At 44.6% G+C, this 19908-nt stretch overlaps 1 protein-coding gene across 3 annotated transcripts in view; it reads left to right on the top strand.

Annotated features, from left to right (window-relative positions):
* Positions 1-19908, top strand: part of LOC112231485 (netrin receptor UNC5D) — a 305190-nt gene that overhangs the window by 257867 nt on the left and 27415 nt on the right. For 2 of the 3 annotated variants that reach the window (XM_042311423.1, XM_042311425.1), the window contains 4 exons: positions 9096-9503; positions 10030-10117; positions 16319-16493; positions 19283-19513. In XM_042311423.1, coding sequence (XP_042167357.1) covers positions 9096-9503; positions 10030-10117; positions 16319-16493; positions 19283-19513 — 902 coding nt within the window. The remainder of the gene's footprint in view (positions 1-9095; positions 9504-10029; positions 10118-16318; positions 16494-19282; positions 19514-19908) is intronic. The other variant, XM_042311424.1, reaches the window with a different exon arrangement.

Below are 19908 nucleotides of genomic sequence, written 5' to 3' on the forward strand. Positions count from 1 at the left end.
ACGCTGTCAGTGGCTTGTCAACTAAACTCAGCAAAGAAAGAAACGTCCCTTTTTCAGGACCCTGTCTTTCAAAGATAATTAGTAAAAATCCAAATAACTTCACAGATCTTCATTGTAAAGGGTTTAAACACTGTTTCCCATGCTTGTTCAATGAACCATAAAACATTAATGAACATGCACCTGTGGAACTGTTGTTAAGACACTAACAGCTTACAGACGGTAGGCAATTAAGGTCACAGTTATGAAAACTTAGGACACTAAAGAGGCCTTTCTACTGACTCTGAAAAACACCAAAAGAAAGATGTCCAGGGTCCCTGCTCATCTGTGTGAACTTGCTTTAGGCATGCTGCAAGGAGGCATGACGACTGCAGATGCGGCCAGGGCAATAAATTGCAATGTCCGTACTGTGAGGCGCCTAAGAAAGTGCTACAGGGAGACAGGATGGACAGCTGATCGTCCTCACAGTGGCAGACCACGTGTAACAACACCTGCATAGGATCGGTACATCCGAACATCACACCTGTAGGACAGGTACAGGATGGCAACAACAACTGCCCGAGTTACACCAGGAACGCACAATCCCTCCATCAGTGCTCAGACTGTCCGCAATAGGCTGAGAGAGGCTGGACTGAGGGCTTGTAGGCCTGTTGTAAGGCTGGTCCTCACCAGACATCACCGGCAACAATTTGTCCGATTTGCGTTTATCGTCGAACGAATGTTACACAGAGGCCTGTACTCTGGAGTGGTATCGATTTGGAGGTGGAGGGTCCGTCATGGTCTGTGGCGGTGTGTCACAACATCATCGGGCTGAGCTTGTTGTCATTGCAGGCAATCTTAACGCTGTGCACTACAGGGAAGACGTCCTCCTCCCTCATGTGGTACCCTTCCTGCAGGCTCATCCTGAAATGACCCTCATGCATGACAATGCCACCAGCCATACTGCTCGTGATTTCCTGCAAGACAGGATGTCAGTGTTCTGCCATGGCCAGCGAAGAGCCCGGATCTCAATCCTATTGAGCACGTCTGGGACCTGTTGGATTGGAGGGTGATGGCTAGGGCCATTCCCCCCAGAAATGTCTGGGAACTTGCAGGTGCCTTGGTGGAAGAGTGGGAACTGTCAAATCTGGTGCAGTCCATGAGGAGGAGATGCACTTCAGCTGGTGGCCACACCAGATACTGACTGTTACTTTTGATTGTGACCGCTCATCCCTTGTTCAGGAACACATTATTCCATTTCTGTTAGTCACGTCTGTGGAACTTGTTCAGTTTATGTCTCTGTTGTTGAATCTTATGTTCATACAAATATTTACACATGTTAAGTTTGCTGAAAATAAACGCAGTTGACAGTGAGAGGACGTTTCTTTTTTTGCTGAGTTTACATCACTGATCTAGGGTCCCACCAAGCCTCAGTTTTCCCATCTGATCAACCATTGGGCTCCCGAGTGGCGCAGTGGTCTAAGGCACTAGTTAAATAAAGGTTCAATAAATAAAACCATTTACCCAGCTTTGGTGCACAAGTTTCTGTCTGTTCTTAGTAGCTTTAAGTCTCATGTAGTAGTCCAACTCACTAAGGAACACAAGTTGGAATCAAAGCTTAAAGTTCTAAAGATAAAGAATCTCTCTCAATTATAACACGCACAAACACACAAGTAAAAATCTCATTAGCTCATATCGCACACTCTTGGCCATTAGAGTTTTATACCGATAGTTGTTGCTATGGAGGGGTGTTTGTTACACCTCTATTGCAGTGACAAGTACTTTGAGGCACTTCCCGTTTGTCATGGTGAGGTGTTTTTAGCATCACAGTCTCCATAGTGAAGAGATTGTTATCATCGAGACCAGGAAGTTGTCATCGAGACCAAGAAGTTGTTTAACACAATTGTTGCCAGGGTTTGCCCATAAGAGTTAGGCATGAGGTTAGCAGTGTGGTTAAGGTTAGGTTTAAAATCAGATTTTAAGAAGATAAATTGTAGAAATGAGGTTTAGCCATAATTATGACTTGGTGGCTGTGGTAACTAGTGACAACCACTTGCCCTCCAGCCGTAATTGACATTCACTGTGTCACTTATTGGACCACTGATGACTAACAGTTAGCACACCACTATGAATCAAATCACATTTTCATAGTCCACACCTGTTTACAAATTGTGAAATTCTTACTTTCAGGTCCTTCCCAACAATGCAGAGAGAAGGAAAATAATTTTTTATCTCACATAGCTCATTGGTACACTTGTGGTTGAATATATATGTATCTATTTGATATATATCCAAGGATAAAACAATGAATAATGTAGAACAAATAAATACCACCAAAGGATACCGTACAACTTACTATTATGAACACCCTGTGAAACAGCTGTGAAAACCAACCTGGCAATATTTAAGATTTTAATACAAACTTCTATATTTTTTGGTACTGTTGAGACAAATTTATTTTCACAGATATTTGTACACTCACATGGCAGTCAGACTAAAATACAGAATTCTGGTGTGTGGAATATTGAGGAGGTGGTTGCTGTGTGAGAGGTTCTGTCTGTCACTTGTTCTCAACAGGCAGCCAGTCTCAGAAGGGGGACTTGAAGAGGGAGACTGACTCTCTTTGTTCTGAGTGTTTGCAGTGCGTTTTTAGTTCATCTGTGTATCTCACATATTATGTAAGAAGAAAGAAAACTCTGAGCAGATAATAACAATAACAGTAGATGATGTAAATGAAAAGTTGGTTGGTAATGGAGGACATCAGGTGGATCCACGTCTGGGTGTTAGGCAGAACCCCTAGGGTGTGGAGAACAGGAGCAGAGTTAATGGGAACAGGGTAGGAGACAGACAAACACACAGGTTACACTTTACTGTGAGAAAATGTGATAGATTAGTGCAGTGTTATAAATGGGAGACTTCAACACTTTTGTACATAAAACATATTTCAATATCTTACATTGCCTACCTCAAGCTGGTCCCCCTCCGACTCAGGGCAAATCAAATCAAATTTTATTTGTCACATACACATGGTTAGCAGATGTTAATGCGAGTGTAGCGAAATGCTTGTGCTTCTAGTTCTGACAATGCAGTAATAACCAACAAGTAATCTAACTAACAATTCCAAAACTACTGTCTTATACACAGTGTAAGGGGATAAAGAATATGTACATAAAGATATATGAATGAGTGATGGTACAGAGCGGCATAGGCAAGATACAGTAGATGGTATCGAGTACAGTATATACATATGAGATGAGTATGTAAACAAAGTGGCATAGTTAAAGTGGCTAGTGATACATGTATTACATAAAGATGCAGTAGATGATATAGAGTACAGTATATACGTATACATATGAGATGAATAATGTAGGGTATGTAAACATTATATTAGGTAGCATTGTTTAAAGTGGCTAGTGATATATTTTACATCATTCCCATCAATTCCCATTATTAAAGTGGCTGGAGTTGAGTCAGTGTGTTGGCAGCAGCCACTCAATGTTAGTGGTGGCTGTTTAACAGTCTGATGGCCTTGAGATCGAGAGACTGAAAAACAGCTTCTGTCCCAGCTTTGATGCACCTGTACTGACCTCGCCTTCTGGATGATAGCGGGGTGAACAGGCAGTGGCTCGGGTGGTTGTTGTCCTTGATGATCTTTATGGCCTTCCTGTAACATCGGGTGGTGTAGGTGTCCTGGAGGGCAGGTAGTTTGCCCCCGGTGATGCGTTGTGCAGACCTCACTACCCTCTGGAGAGCCTTACGGTTGTGGGCGGAGCAGTTGCCGTACCAGGCGGTGATACAGCCCGCCAGGATGCTCTCGATTGTGCATCTGTAGAAGTTTGTGAGTGCTTTTGGTGACAAGCCGAATTTCTTCAGCCTCCTGAGGTTGAAGAGGCGCTGCTGCGCCTTCTTCACGATGCTGTCTGTGTGAGTGGACCAATTCAGTTTGTCTGTGATGTGTATGCCGAGGAACTTAAAACTTGCTACCCTCTCCACTACTGTTCCATCGATGTGGATAGGGGGTGTTCCCTCTGCTGTTTCCTGAAGTCCACAATCATCTCCTTAGTTTTGTTGACGTTGAGTGTGAGGTTATTTTCCTGACACCACACTCCGAGGGCCCTCACCTCCTCCCTGTAGGCCGTCTCGTCGTTGTTGGTAATCAAGCCTACCACTGTTGTGTTGTCCGCAAACTTGATGATTGAGTTGGAGGCGTGCGTGGCCACGCAGTCGTGGGTGAACAGGGAGTACAGGAGAGGGCTCAGAACGCACCCTTGTGGGGCCCCAGTGTTGAGGATCAGCGGGGAGGAGATGTTGTTGCCTACCCTCACCACCTGGGGGCGGCCCGTCAGGAAGTCCAGTACCCAGTTGCACAGGGCGGGGTCGAGACCCAGGGTCTCGAGCTTGATGACGAGCTTGGAGGGTACTATGGTGTTGAATGCCGAGCTGTAGTCAATGAACAGCATTCTCACATAGGTATTCCTCTTGTCCAGATGGGTTAGGGCAGTGGGCAGTGTGCAGTGTGGTTGAGATTGCATCGTCTTTGGACCTATTTGGGCGTTAAGCAAATTGGAGTGGGTCTAGGGTGTCAGGTAGGGTGGAGGTGATATGGTCCTTGACTAGTCTCTCAAAGCACTTCATGATGACGGAAGTGAGTGCTACGGGGCGGTAGTCGTTTAGCTCAGTTACCTTAGCTTTCTTGGGAACAGGAACAATGGTGGCCCTCTTGAAGCATGTGGGAACAGCAGACTGGTATAGGGATTGATTGAATATGTCCGTAAACATAGGCATTTCAATGTCTTAGATTTAGCCGGTGGTAACTTGTGGAATAGACACCGGCTGGAATGTTCAAAAAAGTTACGATCACCACAAAAAAACAGGAGCCTGTAAAACGGCCGCTATACACTGAGTCTACAAAACATAACACCTTCCTAATATTGAGTTGCACTCCCTTTTTCCATTCGAACAGCCTCAATTCGTTGAGGGCATGGAATCTACTTGGTGTCGAAAGCATTCCACAGGGATGCTGGCTAATGTTGACTCCAATGCTTCCCACCGGTGACACTTCCCACAGTTGTCAAGTTGGCTGGATGTCCTTTGGGTGGTGGACCATTCTTAATACACACAGGAAACTGTTGAGCATGAAAAACGTAGCAAAATTGCAGTTCTTGACACAATCAAACTGGTGTGCCTGGCACCTACTGCCATACCCCGTTCAAAGGCACTTAAATATTTTGTCCACTGCACCACTCGGGAGGCCATTTCCCTTAATGTTGATGATGTGGTTGTTACTGACAAGGAGCACATTGCTGAGCTCTTTAATCACCACTTCATTAAGTCAGGATTCCTATTTGAATCAGGCATGCCTCATTGTCCGCCCAACATTTCCTCATCACCATCACCCTTCTAATGCGACTAGCCCCGATGCTCCTCCCTCTTATTCCCCTGCTCCGCTACAATGTTTCTCCCTACAGGCGGTCACTGAGTCGGAGGTACTAAAGGAGCACCTTAAACTTGACCCCCAAAAAAACATCTGGGTCAGGTAGTTTGCATCCTTTCTTCTTTGAGGTTTTAGCCCTTTTCATCGCTAAGCCTATCTCTGACCTTTTTAACCCGTCTCTTCTCTCTGGGGAGGTTCCCATTGCTTGGAAGGCAGCCACAGTGCATCCGTTATTTAAAGGGGAGATTAAACTGATCCTAACTGTTCTTGGCCCATTTCTATTTTGCCCTGTTTACCAAAAGTGTTGAAAAAAAAACTCAATAATCAACTGACTGGCTTTATTGATGTCTATAGTATTCTCTCTGGTATGCAATCTGGTTTCTGCTCAGGTTATGGATGTGTCACTGCAACCTTAAAGGTCCTAAATGATGTCACTATTGCCCTTGATTCTAAGCAATGTTGTGCTGCTGTTTTTATTGACTTGGCCAAAGCTTTTGATACGGTAAACCATTCCATTCTTGTGGGCCGGCTAATGAGTATTGGTGTTTCTGAGATGTTTGGCCTAGTTTACTAACTACCTCTCAAAGATTGCAGTGTATGAAGTCAGAACATCTGCTGTCTCAGCCACTGCCTGTCAACAAGGGAGCTCAGGCAGTAGGAAGCTCTCATCCATTTATATGCAGATGATACAGCTGGCCCCTCCCCGGATTTTGTGTTAAAAGCTCTACAACAAAGTTTTCTTAGTGTCCAACAAGCTTTCTCTGCCCTTAACCTTGTTCTGAACACCTCCAAAACAAAGGTTATGTGGTTTGGTAAGAAGAAATCCCCTCTCCCCACCGGTGTGATTACTACCTTTGAGGGTTTAGAGCTTGAGGAAGTCACCTCATACATGTACTTGGGAGTATGGCTAGATGGTACACTGTTCTTCTCTCAGCACATATCAACGCTGCAGGCTAAGGTTAAATCTGGACTTGGTTTCCTCTATCGTAATTGCTCCTCTTTCACCTCAGCTGCCAAACTAACCCTGATTCAGATGACCATCCCACCCATGCTAGATGTTCTTTACCATACGGCCATCAGATTTGCCACCAATGCTCCTTATAGGACACATCACTGCACTCTATACTCCTCTGTAAACGGGTTATCTCTGTATACCCGTTGCAAGAGCCATTGGTTTATGCTTATTTATAAAACCCTCTTAAGGCCTCACTCACCCTCACTCACCCTATCTGAGATATCTACTGCAGCTCTCATCCTCCATATACAATACCCGTTCTGGTGGTCACATTATGTTAAAGGGCCGCAAAGCACACACATCACTGGGTTGCTCCTCTTTTCAGTTTGCTGCAGCTAGCCACTGGAACGAGCTGCAAAAAACACACTGTCTCTTCATTCAAACACTCAATCATGGACATTCTTACTGACAGTGGTGGCTGCTTCACGTGATGTATAGTTGTCTCTACCTTCTTGCCTTTGTGCTGTTGTCTGTGCCCAATAATGTTTGTACCATGTTTTGTGCTTCTACCATGTGCTACTGCCATGTTGTGTTGCTACCAGGCTGTGTTGTCATGTGTTGCTGCCATGCTATGTTGTTGTCTTAAGTCTCTCTTTGTGTATTGTTGTGGTTTCTCTCTTGTTGTCACATCCTGACCATAGAAAGCCTTTATTTTCTATGGTAGAGTAGGTCAGGGCGTGACTAGGGGTTATCTAGTTTATTATTTCTATATGGGGTTCTAGGATTGTTTTTCTATGTTGGTGTTTGTGTATGATTCCCAATTAGAGGCTGCTGGTAATCGTTGTCTCTAATTGGGGATCATATTTAAGTAGCTGTTTTTCTCACCTGTGGTTATGGGATATTGTTTTGAGTTAGTGCACGTAGCATCTCTGTCGTCACTGTTCGTTGTTAGTTTATTGTTTATTTGTTTTATGTTTTTGTTCAGTTTCACTTTATCATTATATGGAACTCAACATACGCTGCGCCTTGGTCCGACATTAAATATATAACGAACGTGACACTTGTTGTGATGTGGGTTTTGTCCTTGCCCCGCAAGAGGCCTTTTGCCTTTTGGTAGGCCGTCATTGTAAATAAGAATTTGTTCTTAACTGACTTACCTAGTTAAATAAAGGTTAAATCTACTTTAAAAAATATATATATTTAACAGATGACATCAATAAGGTATCATAGCTTTCACCTGGATTCCAGCGTCATTCTTCTTTCAGGCAAGCCAATATCAGAACTGTGTCCGATGGCGCTAGTAGCACAGTACACCAACCATGGGTAACCAATAGTTGGCATGCTGCTGTCAGCTACCCCCACAAAAATACTGTAGTATACTATGGTATTAAAACCCATGTTGAAGTGTTGTATACACAACCAGTCTGTTAAGCAGATGTGTTTTCTTGGGTTTTCTGGGACAGTATCTGAAACCTCTGGACTTTCTCTTTCCAGGGCTCTCTTTCCTAAATCTCAGTCCTACAAGAGCTCCAAATATCCGCCTGATACGATAGATTAAGTTTTCCATATGCTACATATCCTTTGTCATGAACACAGAGACTCAGCTGCATTGATCCAAAACATTTTTTATTATTTTTATTATTTCACCTTTATTTAACCAGGTCGGCCAGTTGAGAACACCTTTATTTAACCAGGTCGGCCAGTTGAGAACACCTTTATTTAACCAGGTCGGCCAGTTGAGAACACCTTTATTTAACCAGGTCGGCCAGTTGAGAACACCTTTATTTAACCAGGTCGGCCAGTTGAGAACACCTTTATTTAACCAGGTCGGCCAGTTGAGAACACCTTTATTTAACCAGGTCGGCCAGTTGAGAACACCTTTATTTAACCAGGTAGGCCAGTTGAGAACACCTTTATTTAACCAGGTAGGCCAGTTGAGAACACCTTTATTTAACCAGGTAGGCCAGTTGAGAACAACTTCTCATTTATAACTGCGACCTGGCCAAGATAAAGCAAAGCAATGCGACAAAAACAACACATAATTACACATGGTATAAACAAACGTACAGTCGATAACACAATAGAAACATCTGTATACAGTGTGTGCAAATGGAGTAAGGGGGTAAGGCAATAAATAGGCCAATAGTGGGGAAGTAATTACAATTTAGCAATTTACAGTGGTGTGATATATGTGCCGATGAGGATGTGAAAGTAGAAATACTGTTGTGCAAAAGAGCAGAAAAACAAATATGGGCATGAGGTAGGTTGGTTGGATGGGCTATTTACTGATGGTCTGTGTACAGCTGCAGCGATCGGTAAGCTGCTCTGACAGCTGACGCTTAAAGTTAGCGAGGGAGATATGTCTCCAACTTCAGTGATTTTTGCAATTTGTTCCATTCATTGTCAGCAGAGAACTGAAAGGAAAGGCGGCCAAATGAGGTGTTGGCTTTGGAAACAGAACATCTCCGATATACTATGTACACTATATTTTTTGTTTAGTTAGGTTTAGTAACACTTTTTAGTTACACTTTATTGCAATTTAAGATTATATTTATTGGTCAATCCAGTCCTTTCAGAGCCACTGGGGGACATCAGTGATGATAGCTAGGAATCAGTTTGTGACTAATCACATTGTCCATATCTTTTTGTCTGTCAATTAACTAATCAACCAACCAATCATCCAACAAATAAATTGACCAATCAATCAATCATGTATTCTCTCTTTTCCAGGCAACCCCCTGTTGATCAACTCATCCCAACAGCCGGACCTAACGGTGTCACGGACCTACACCAGCCCCATCTGCTTCCAGGACTCCATGGATAAAGAACTCATATCTCAGGAGCCTTCGCTCTTCGACCCCCTGCCCGACCTCAAGGTCAAAGTTCACTCCTCTTTCATGGTGTCCCTGGGCGTGTCAGAGAGGGGGGCCGAGTACCACATCCAGAAAGCCCACCCCCAGACCTTCCCCCGGGGACTGGCGCCCGACTACAGCGGTGTGGGGTTGGAGGGGACGCTGAGAGGAAGGAGGGAGAAGACCCTCCTCGGCCCCCTTGCCCCGTCTACGCCATCCATGCCCCCACTCAGGACGGCCGGGGTGTTCGGACACGCGGGAGGGAGGCTGGTGGTGCCCAATACAGGTGAGGGTTGTGGTTCGTAAGGGCAATGTACCACACACATGTACACATGCAAAGGCAAGCGTGCACATACACAGGCATGGAGGCTTCCACACACACAGGTCCACATACCACATACATAGAGGCACACACACGCACAGAGGAGAGGATCACAAGATACATACATACACGCGCGCGCATGTACACACACACACTGCTGGGTGTCAGGTCTATTTAGTGCAGGTGACAGTCAGAGAGGCCGGTCAGGGTCTCTAGGGCTCTCAAATCAATGTTGCCAACAGTGTACCACACACACACTACCACCAACACTGGAGCCCACAAACAATTCCTAGAGTGCTAATCTAACTTGCCAGTAGATTGAAGTAGATTAAAGATTTAAAGTGTCACAAAGGACAGGAGACAGCTGTGTGTGTGTGTGTGTGTGTGTGTGTGTGTGTGTGTGTGTGTGTGTGTGTGTGTGTGTGCAAGCATGTGCTTGTGTCTCGTGATAATCTCCTCTATTCCTCTCTCTTTCTCTCTCTGTCTGTAGGCGTGAGTCTGTTGGTGCCCCATGGGGGGATAGCTGTGGACACTACCTGGGAAATGTACATGGTCATCAACCAGGAGGACAGCAGCAGGTATAACACGACACACAGAAATGGCACAGAAAATCAGGCTGCCTGCCTCCCTCCCTACCTCTTATCGCTCTCTCTTTCATTCTACCACTTCATCTCACTCCATCTCTCATCCTGTTTTCCCTATTTCTCACACTCTCTCTTCCACTTATTAACACCCACACGCACGGGTGTATGCAAGCTCACTCACTCACTCACTCACTCACTCACTCACTCACTCACTCACTCACTCACTCACTCACTCACTCACTGTCACAGACACACACACACACATTCCAACATACAAACACACACACCCACATATAGTGGTTCCTCAATTAGAAGTTGCTTCATAATATGGTATAGGATGTGGTATGCTGTGGTATGGTACAGTGTGTTACAGTGCTTATCGTTAATGCCCACCAGAGGGCATCTTTGAGAACATCTACACTTCATGATTACAATTTAACTCTATATTTCATTGTAGGCCGATAAGAAGAAAAAAAGGAAGATGGTCAAGCAAGCCCGAATTTCAATATTGGCAGAATATTGTATGAAATACAATTGGGCATTTAAATGGAATTCAATCTGGTAGTTTCAATTCAAATGTGACTCGTTCCATTCTCTATTCTCTTGTTGATATAATATCCTGGACTTTATGATTATTTACATTCTCCGGTTCACTGCACTGTATTGGTTTTGACTGACAGCTCTTATAATCTTGAGCTCCGCACGCGACTAGAAGATGCCCCTATCCCTCCCGCTAATTGGGCTTTTGCACATTTGTAGTCTGAATCAGGGAAATGCTGTCAATCGATAGAAGTCGATGTGTTTTGACCTTAGAGTTGAATGCGATTATTTTAGTTTTAAAGCCACCAGATGCTTATTACTATTATTGTTATTTATTCGGTAATGAGTTAAGCACACAGACTCAGCCATAAATTAGTGAGTCTGTGTGCCTGCTTGAGTGGATGAGCTGAACTCTTCAGAAACCAACGACAAAGTTACTATTGAAGGCTTGGCCTATTTAGAAGGCTATTTTGCATGTTTTAATTGGTTCAGATAGAATCTAGATTCGGGCCTACTACCAATTAAACCCATTTATTTATTTCTCTGCGCCCCTCACTGCATCAAGACCCAAATTGTCTGCTTTATATGAGGCTTTCATTTAGGAAGGTCATAAAAAACACGATACTAAGATAAGGTATTTCAAAAGAACAGAATAGCATGTTTTGAGTTTTATTTATCTGTGCTTAGTAGCCGAGGCTATATGGCTGCTCCATTCTTTATCCTTATCATTCAGTTAATTCAAATGCAATGTTTACAATGATCCGTTTCTGTCTTCATCAATTCATCAAGAGAAACATTAGCGCCTGGGTACCAATGATTTACACCGAACCTAAAAGCATAACCAGCATTCTAACTCCCCCTTGCGGTGACGCAATATACCGTACTATATCCCATAGTATGCCTCAATGCACTGCGGCGTAACCTGGAAACTTTTAATTGAGGAACCACTATATACACCGCCCAGCATGCAGCCTTAACTCATCTTGCACACTCTACAGGGGAGGACTTGATGTGTCAGGAAGAGGCTGGCAGTTGCAGACACGGCCCTGCAGATTGCAGCATAGCCCTGAGCGACTGGCTCAGCAACTGGCTCAGCCCCCTCCTTCCTGTGTGACTAGTTAAGGCTGTGAATGTTAAAGTCTTCAGTGTTAAGGGTATCTGCCATCATTTGTCAGATAGAACAAGACAGACTCTAGGTAACTATTGCCTGCTATGGAGAGCCCATTGCCATGACTTAGCTGTCAAGACTTTCACAAGGCTATTACTCAAGGCGAGACAGTTACTGTTGACTTTTCTCTGAGAGGCTTCAAGAAGTTCTCACCACCATGAGTCAGTCTTTTTGGATCATTTTGTTTGTGATTGCTTTGCAGACCAAAAATGTGTAATCTCTCGAACACATCTGGATGAAACCATTCCAAAAACGTATCACCCCTGACAACCTGGTTAACAGGTTGGCCCCATCAATGAAATTACATTTCAACTTAAATGTGTCAAATGTGGCTGTAATCCATGTCATCCCTCTTCCACCTCCCTCCTCCTCAGAGCACCCCAGAGGCTTCTGGGTAGCGAGGGTAAAGATAAGGATCAAAGGTCACCTATAGTTTACGCCTCAGAGCTTAGGGGTGGACTGCCTGTGTCTGTCCCGTGAGGTGTGCGCTACTCTAAACACTCCTTGATCTCCCTGAGCCCACACCTTTAGGTTTCTGCCTGGTCCCGATAACGTTGTTTGCTGTTTACTTCCTGCCTGGCATTAGAGGGAGTCTGGAGGGCAGCGCACCATTGAGCTGTCAATCACAGTCTTTTGACAAGCGCATAGAGAGACCCTGGGAGAAATGAAATGTTTTCCTCCTATTCAGACTTCAGGACGAATCCAACTACATGAGGCGGTTTGGCGGTGGATCTCCACTTGGCTGCAGGATAGGAATCGATCAGCTCAGCCTTGGCGGCTCCAGGGCTGCCGTATGGAGACTGAGATGAGAGGCTTTTCCTCACTAGGGAAGTCTTCACACTGCAGTCTAGAGGCCTTGGTGGGGGTTATTAGATATTACTGAGAGATCAGGAGAACAGTTAACCGTCTAAGTTAGCGGTGCTTATGCTGAACACACACGGAAAAGTGTGTCCGTTCATCAGTGTTTTTAATGTCACGTGCTTGTAACAGAGGCAGTTCCTGGCGCTAGCCTCATCTAATGTTTTAAAGCCTTGGCTTCGACTCAGCGAGCTAACGAGGTCTTGTTGTGCACTGAAAAGCTTGAAACTCCGCAGGGAACAGTATCCAAGGTTGTTACGATGTTTTTTTTCTAAATGAAACAATAAAATCCCCATGGGGCGTTAGTGCCTTGAAGTGCAGTTATTGTTTGATCCTTGTCAGGCCACCACGGTATAGCCCGTGGCCTTAACACGAGGTCAGGAGATCTCTGTAGAGATCCGATCAGTGACCAAGTGTGAATGAGAGATCGAGTGGAAGGGAGTGAAAAGGGAAAGTGTGGCTGACGAAGAATGGAGGTGTGAGAGGGAGACTGTGAGGTTGTTAGGAGGAGTTGCAATAGAGGGATGAACGATCGAGAGTGAGAGAAGGAGTGTTGATTAGGGCTTACTTCCGGTGGCCTTCAGTCAAACCTCTCTCTGTTTGCAATCATGTTACTATTCACTTGACCTTTTTATCTTGTTTACGGAGCTAATTTATGCGTAGAAAAATTGTAGTCTATTTGTTTGCATGTTTTCAGAATAAGAGTTTCAGTGGATCATAGATCATTCAGCATCACAATGCCAGTCAAAGCATTCCAACATGAAAACACTCCAATCCATTATTAAAACATCAACAACCCAAAGTCACCCTACCTGATCCACCTCTCAAACTAATTCCATTGAACAAATAATTTCAATTTGTTCCCAAGATACTCAAGACAGAACCATGAAACATTTCTAGTTTTTCATCTTGTCATCATGTTTTCTTTGAAAAGCAAATGTTTTCTATTCTCCTCTCTTCAGGCTAATTATCAGAGTCTGATCTGCAGGTAACCTTGATGTTCCTCTAACAAGTGGGCCTAATTACCATAGCGCACAAAGACACACACACACACACACATATATATATATACACTGCTCAAAAAGGGAACACTTAAACAACACAATGTAACTCCAAGTCAATCACACTTCTGTGAAATCAAACTGTCCACTTAGGAAGCAACACTGATTGACAATACATTTCACATGCTGTTGTGCAAATGGAATAAACAACAGGTGGAAATTATAGACAATTAGCAAGACACCCCCAATAAAGGAGCAGTTCCTATGCTTCCTGGCTGATGTTTTGGTCACTTTTGAATGCTGGCGGTGCTTTCACTCTAGTGGTAGCATGAGACGGAGTCTACAACCCACACAAGTGGCTCAGGTAGTGCAGCTCATCCAGGATGGAACATCAATGCGAGCTATGGCAAGAAGGTTTGCTGTGTCTGTCAGCGTAGTGTCCAGAGCGAGGCGCTACCAGGAGACAGGCCAGTACATCAGGAGACGTGGAGGAGGCCGTAGGAGGGCAACAACCCAGCAGCAGGACCGGTACCTCCGCCTTTGTGCAAGGAGGAGCAGGAGGAGCACTGCCAGAGCCCTGCAAAATGACCTTCAGCAGGCCACAAATGTGCATGTGTCTGCTCAAACGGTCAGAAACAGACTCCATGAGGGTGGTATGAGGGCCCGACGTCCACAGGTGGGGGTGTGCAGGATGTTTTTCATTTGCCAGAGAACACCAAGATTGGCAAATTCGCCACTGGCGCCCTGTGCTCTTCACAGATGAAAGCAGGTTCACACTGAGCACATGTGACAGATGTGACAGTCTGGAGACGCCGTGGAGAACATTCTGCTGCCTGCAACATCCTCCAGCATGACCGGTTTGGCGGTGGGTCAGTCAAGGTGTGGGGTGGCATTTCTTTGGGGGGCCGCACAGCCCTCCATGTGCTCGTCAGAGGTAGCCTGACTGCCATTAGGTACCGAGATGAGATCCTCAGACCCCTTGTGAGACCATATGCTGGTGCGGTTGGCCCTGGGTTCCTCCTAATGCAAGACAATGCTAGACCTCATGTGGCTGGAGTGTGTCAGCAGTTCCTGCAAGAGGAAGGCATTGATGCTATGGACTGGCCCGCCCTTTCCCCAGACCTGAATCCAATTGAGCACATCTGGGACATCATGTCTCGCTCCATCCACCAACGCCACGTTGCACCACAGACTGTCCAGGAGTTGGCGGATGCTTGAGTCCAGGTCTGGGAGGAGATCCCTCAGGAGACCATCCGCCACCTCATCAGGAGCATGCCCAGGCATTGTAGGGAGGTCATACAGGCACGTGGAGGCCACACACACTACTGAGCCTCATTTTGACTTGTTTTAAGGACATTACATCAAAGTTGGATCAGCCTGTAGTGTGGTTTTCCAAATTAATTTTTAGTGTGACTCCAAATCCAGACCTCCATGGGTTGATAAATTTGATTTCCATTGATCATTTTTGTGTGATTTTGTTGTCAGCACATTCAACTATGTAAAGAAAAAAATATTTAATAAGAATATTTAATTCATTCAGATCTAGGATGTGTTATTTTAGTGTTCCCTGTATTTTTTTGAGCAGTATATATATATATATATATATATATATATATATATATATATATATATATATATATATATATATATATACACACACACAGACAGACAAACATACACACACACAAACATGCATGCTCACATGAACACATATACATGGAGCACAGCTGCAGGCTTTCACCACTGTTGGCTTATTTATTCTGTATTTTTAGACGAGAGATCATAACCAATGTTATGCTGCTGATTGCTTTCATTTGAACAATGGAGACACATTAAACACAATAGGCACTGATAATCATCTGAAAAATAAATAACGATAAAGCAGAGTGAAAATCCTGTGGCGAGCGAGGTTGATCTCACTTTGTTCACCCCATCTCGTGTTCAACTGATGTTTCAGAAAACAATATAACACAGGCATATGCTTGCATATGTTTTTATTCTCCGTTGATGGGTAGCCTACCCAGTAGAATGCTAGCCTACTTGTTTCCTCCTAAAAAAAAAAAAGGTTGTGTACCCAAACAGACCTATTCCAGCCAGTCAGTATTTGGATGTTTGTGATGTTTCACTCAACACCAACAAACAGTGGTCCTGATCCCTTCGTTAGAGTGTCCAGTTAATCAGTTTAGCTGAAATCACTCCTCTGACTCTGCCTCTGGTCCCTAGTCGTACCTGTCACTCAGGCTTAGGCGGGGGGACACCAGCTTGGCCCTGTGACAGCAGGGGCCAGCAGGGCCATTCTACCCACAGTGAGATTGACCCCCAGGCCTGCAGCAGCAGGACTGACGGTTGAGGCTCAAATAGTACGAAGTCAAGCGGACATCACTTTTCATTGAGCGCTGGGCTGTAAAAAACTATGTGTAGTAGTGCAGGCCCTTTTGGACTCATGGCAGCCTCATCAAAGTTTCTGTGTTCGCAAGAATGGGGACCATATGCCAATGTTTCTTTTTCCCCTCTTGCTCTTGTAAAGCCATTACTCACTGTTTAAGAAACATGCCCTATTCATGTACGTTGTCTGTGGAGAGTTTGGAGTCTAAACCCATCCTGATGGTTTTGTATGTGTGTTTTCAGCAGCACCCTATCAGAAGAGAGACAGGAGGTCCTGCTGAGTCCAGAGGTCACGTACGGTCCGCTGGGCCTTGACCTCTCCTGTCCCGTCGCCATGACGATAGCCCACTGCGCTGAGGTTGCCGCCGATAACTGGAGCATCCGCCTAAAGAGGCAGACACGGGATAACAAGTGGGAGGTGAGATTATCCTGCAAACATTTCAGAAGATTAAGAGGAACAGTGTGGCATTTTCTCTCTCAGAACCTGACTGTGTAAAAGACTCTGTATAATTCACAATTGATATTGTAACTTTCCTTTTATAATATCCATGAGTTTATGTAACCTGAGTTCAGTAAACAGCATTCAAATGTGTTCCAGACGATGCAAATGCCACTGTAATCAAATTAAAACTGGCCCAGATTTTTTATTTTATTTGACCTTTATTTAACTAGGCAAATCAGTTAGGAACAAATTCTTATTTTCAATGATGGCCTAGGAACAGTGAGTTAACTGCCTTGTTCAGGGGTAGAACGACAGATTTTTACCTTGTCAGTTCGGGGGATCCAATCTTGGGGATTCGATTATGTGCCATCTATGTTACGGTTATTTTCTACAACTTTGCTTTCTTCTTCGTGTGCAAAGAAAATGTCACACAATATGCTCACATCCAATGAAACATTTCCTTATACTAGATTGAGATAAGTTGATTTCGATTTCTTTGTTCCTTACAAAAAAGCAGGAATGTTAAGTGTTCACCTTGTCTTTTTCCCTAAAACTGAGAATAAGATTCAATCACAATCTAAATTCCACATATTCTGTTCTTCATACTGACTTCTCAACCTCTATTCCACTGAGGTTCATTGAGCTGCCAGTTAGGAGGAACTATTTCACTCACTCATGTTAGCATGGACTTCTTTGAAAAGTAGTGAAAGCTCAAGTCCAACCTCTCAACAAAAAAACTCTGCCTCTTATAACATCCCACGCTGTCTTTCTCGGAAGGACTCCCTCGTTCTCTCAAGCTCTTTGCTCCGACATCAATCCACACCCTCCATTTTTCTCCATCCATCCACCCGTCTATCCAGCCCAGCAGACGTATCAGCGATGTTCTTTTGAAGGCCCAATGCAGTAAAAAACATGATTGTCCTGTGTTTCATATTTCCACGCTATGAGGTTGGAATAATATTGTGTAATTGTGAAAAATAAACGAATGCCTTTTTACTGTATGAGCTGTTTGAAAAGACTGGCTGAGAGGGGACCGGCGTGTGGGTGTGCGTGGAACCCCATCATTACAGAAGCATCCCTTTCCACCCTTCATCAGATTCCTTTCCTCCGCCAACCATCCCTTCTACTTCCTATGTGGTCACATCAAAGAGCAGAGACAGCAGCAGGGGACCAGAACTATATTCTCTCCACACACACACACACACACACAAAATATATATATATATATACTGTGAAATTGTGAAAATTATGATAATGCCCTTTTAGTGTAAGAGCTGTTTTAAAAAAAACACCTATAATTTCTGCCTGTTTTGGTGAGATGGAGTTGTGGCCTGCCTGTGGTCATCACCAGGCGGTAAATTAGTCAATAGACCAATAAGAATGAGCGTTCCAAATCTCTTTGCCAATAATAGTTCGTTTTCAGTTTTTCCCTCCTCACTCAGACCACTCCCAGACAGTCCTAGCAATATTCTTGCTTGAGAAATTGCTCTTTGCTAACAAGGTATTTTTTATTTCATAATTTTGATTCAAAACAAACACAGTAAGGTACTTGATTGTTGCCCAGAAATGATTTAATATTGCTATATTGGAACTTTAATGTTTAACTTACTTCATCAAAGGAGTGTTGGAGAGTGACTGGTAGCTCACCTAGTCATAGTTGACCCCGGAGCTCAGAGCTCCTTGTGCCTTGCGTTTGACCTGTGACGGTCAAAGGCCCTGGCCTATTCACTGCCTATGACATTTACACTGGATATAATTTGCTGGCGAGAGACGCTTGCTGCACAAAAGGCAGCTATCAAAGACCAGTCGACGAATGAATGTGTGCGCGCTGTGGGTTATATGCTGACAGGAGAAAGGGAGAGCAGGGGGAAGAGGAAAAGATAAAAGGAGGGATAAAGGAGAAAGAGAGAGAGAGAAATGTTTAAAGACAGATAGAGAGAATGGGAGAGAGAAGGTGAAGAGGGAGAGAGAAATTGGTAATTGAATTGAAATAAATTGAGAAAGACCGAGATGAGAGAGAGGCCACCCTCGTCTTGCCCGTGTGAAGGAGCCGTGGCGCAACCTGTCTCCTTTACTGTGAAATAATGAGCCCTTTATCTCAGGCAGAATGCCAGGCCAGCCTCTTCAAATGTGAACCATCGCTGGAATTAGTGACATTACCAGAGATGGAAGGCATCTCTCTCCCTCTCCATCTCTCTCTCGCTCTCTCTCGCTTTCTCTCTCCCCTTATCTCCCATCCCCCCTGTCTCTCTCTCTCTCTCTCTCTCTCTGCCCCCACCTCCTCACCTTCTTTCTCCCTCCTCTCTTTCTTCCTCACATTTTCCCTTAATGCTGCTAAGCTTTTGGGGCGTTTGACTCCCCTGCCTGCCTGGCTGGTTGTCTGGTGAGGATGAGGTATCTAGAAAGTAGATTCCTTATGTCTGCTGCAGAGCTAATGGGCCAGGTGTTGCATCTAGGCTAGTGGATTACATTACTATATTATGCAGCCAGGCTTTATAGGGTTTAACCATGCCTTATAAGCTTAGTACAGAGGGCCACAGGGTCACTGGGATGGTGCAGTAGGTGATTTAGGAGGGGAATTGAGCACAGAATGAAGGAGAAATTACCTATGCATACGGTGTGGTACTCATGTTGCTGTTCACGATGCCCAATGTGCTGATTGCGTCTTTATCCATCCCCAGGCTTTTTTCCACGTTAAAAAACATTCGATTATGGCCCCAACCCGAACCTAACTCCTTATTTTTTTCTCTCTTCCTCTCACACAGGAAGTAATGTCGGTGGAGGAGGAGAGCACTTCCTGCTACTGTCTGCTGGAGGCTCAGTGCTGCCACCTGCTGTTGGAGCATCCAGGGCGCTACGCCCTGGTGGGGGAGCCTCTGAGCCAGGAGGCTGTGAAGAGGTTGAGGTTGGCCGTGTTCGGTAGTGCAGACAACACCAATCCACTGGGATACAGCCTCAGAGTGTACTGTGTCGACGACACCCCCTACGCATTCCAGGTATGGAGAAGGTGAATGGATGGATGGGTGGCCTGATGGGTGAATGGATGGGTGGCCAACAAGATCGCATAGTTTCCCTTCGAAATTTGACGTATTATGGATGAATGTGTATTTTTTTATGCATTAATTCTGTGTGGTTACAGGGTTAAAACAAAAACAACTCAAAGGGTTAAGTTTAGGATAGAGGGGTAAAGGTTAGAGCTATGGTTTGGGGAAGGCTTAAAACAAAATAATTTAAAAACGACACGCTATTACCATCAGGTATCATCAGCATTCACACGGCTTGCAAGAGCGTTGTGAACTGGTATATCACAGTGGTCTGAGCAGTGCTCTCCAGCTCCTAGCATCCCAGTGCTGGGCAATCACCGAGGAAGGCATACTGTATATCGATGTTC

This window comes from Oncorhynchus tshawytscha, linkage group LG33 (assembly GCF_018296145.1).
Source record: "Oncorhynchus tshawytscha isolate Ot180627B linkage group LG33, Otsh_v2.0, whole genome shotgun sequence".
In the NCBI taxonomy this organism is placed as follows: domain Eukaryota; kingdom Metazoa; phylum Chordata; class Actinopteri; order Salmoniformes; family Salmonidae; genus Oncorhynchus; species Oncorhynchus tshawytscha.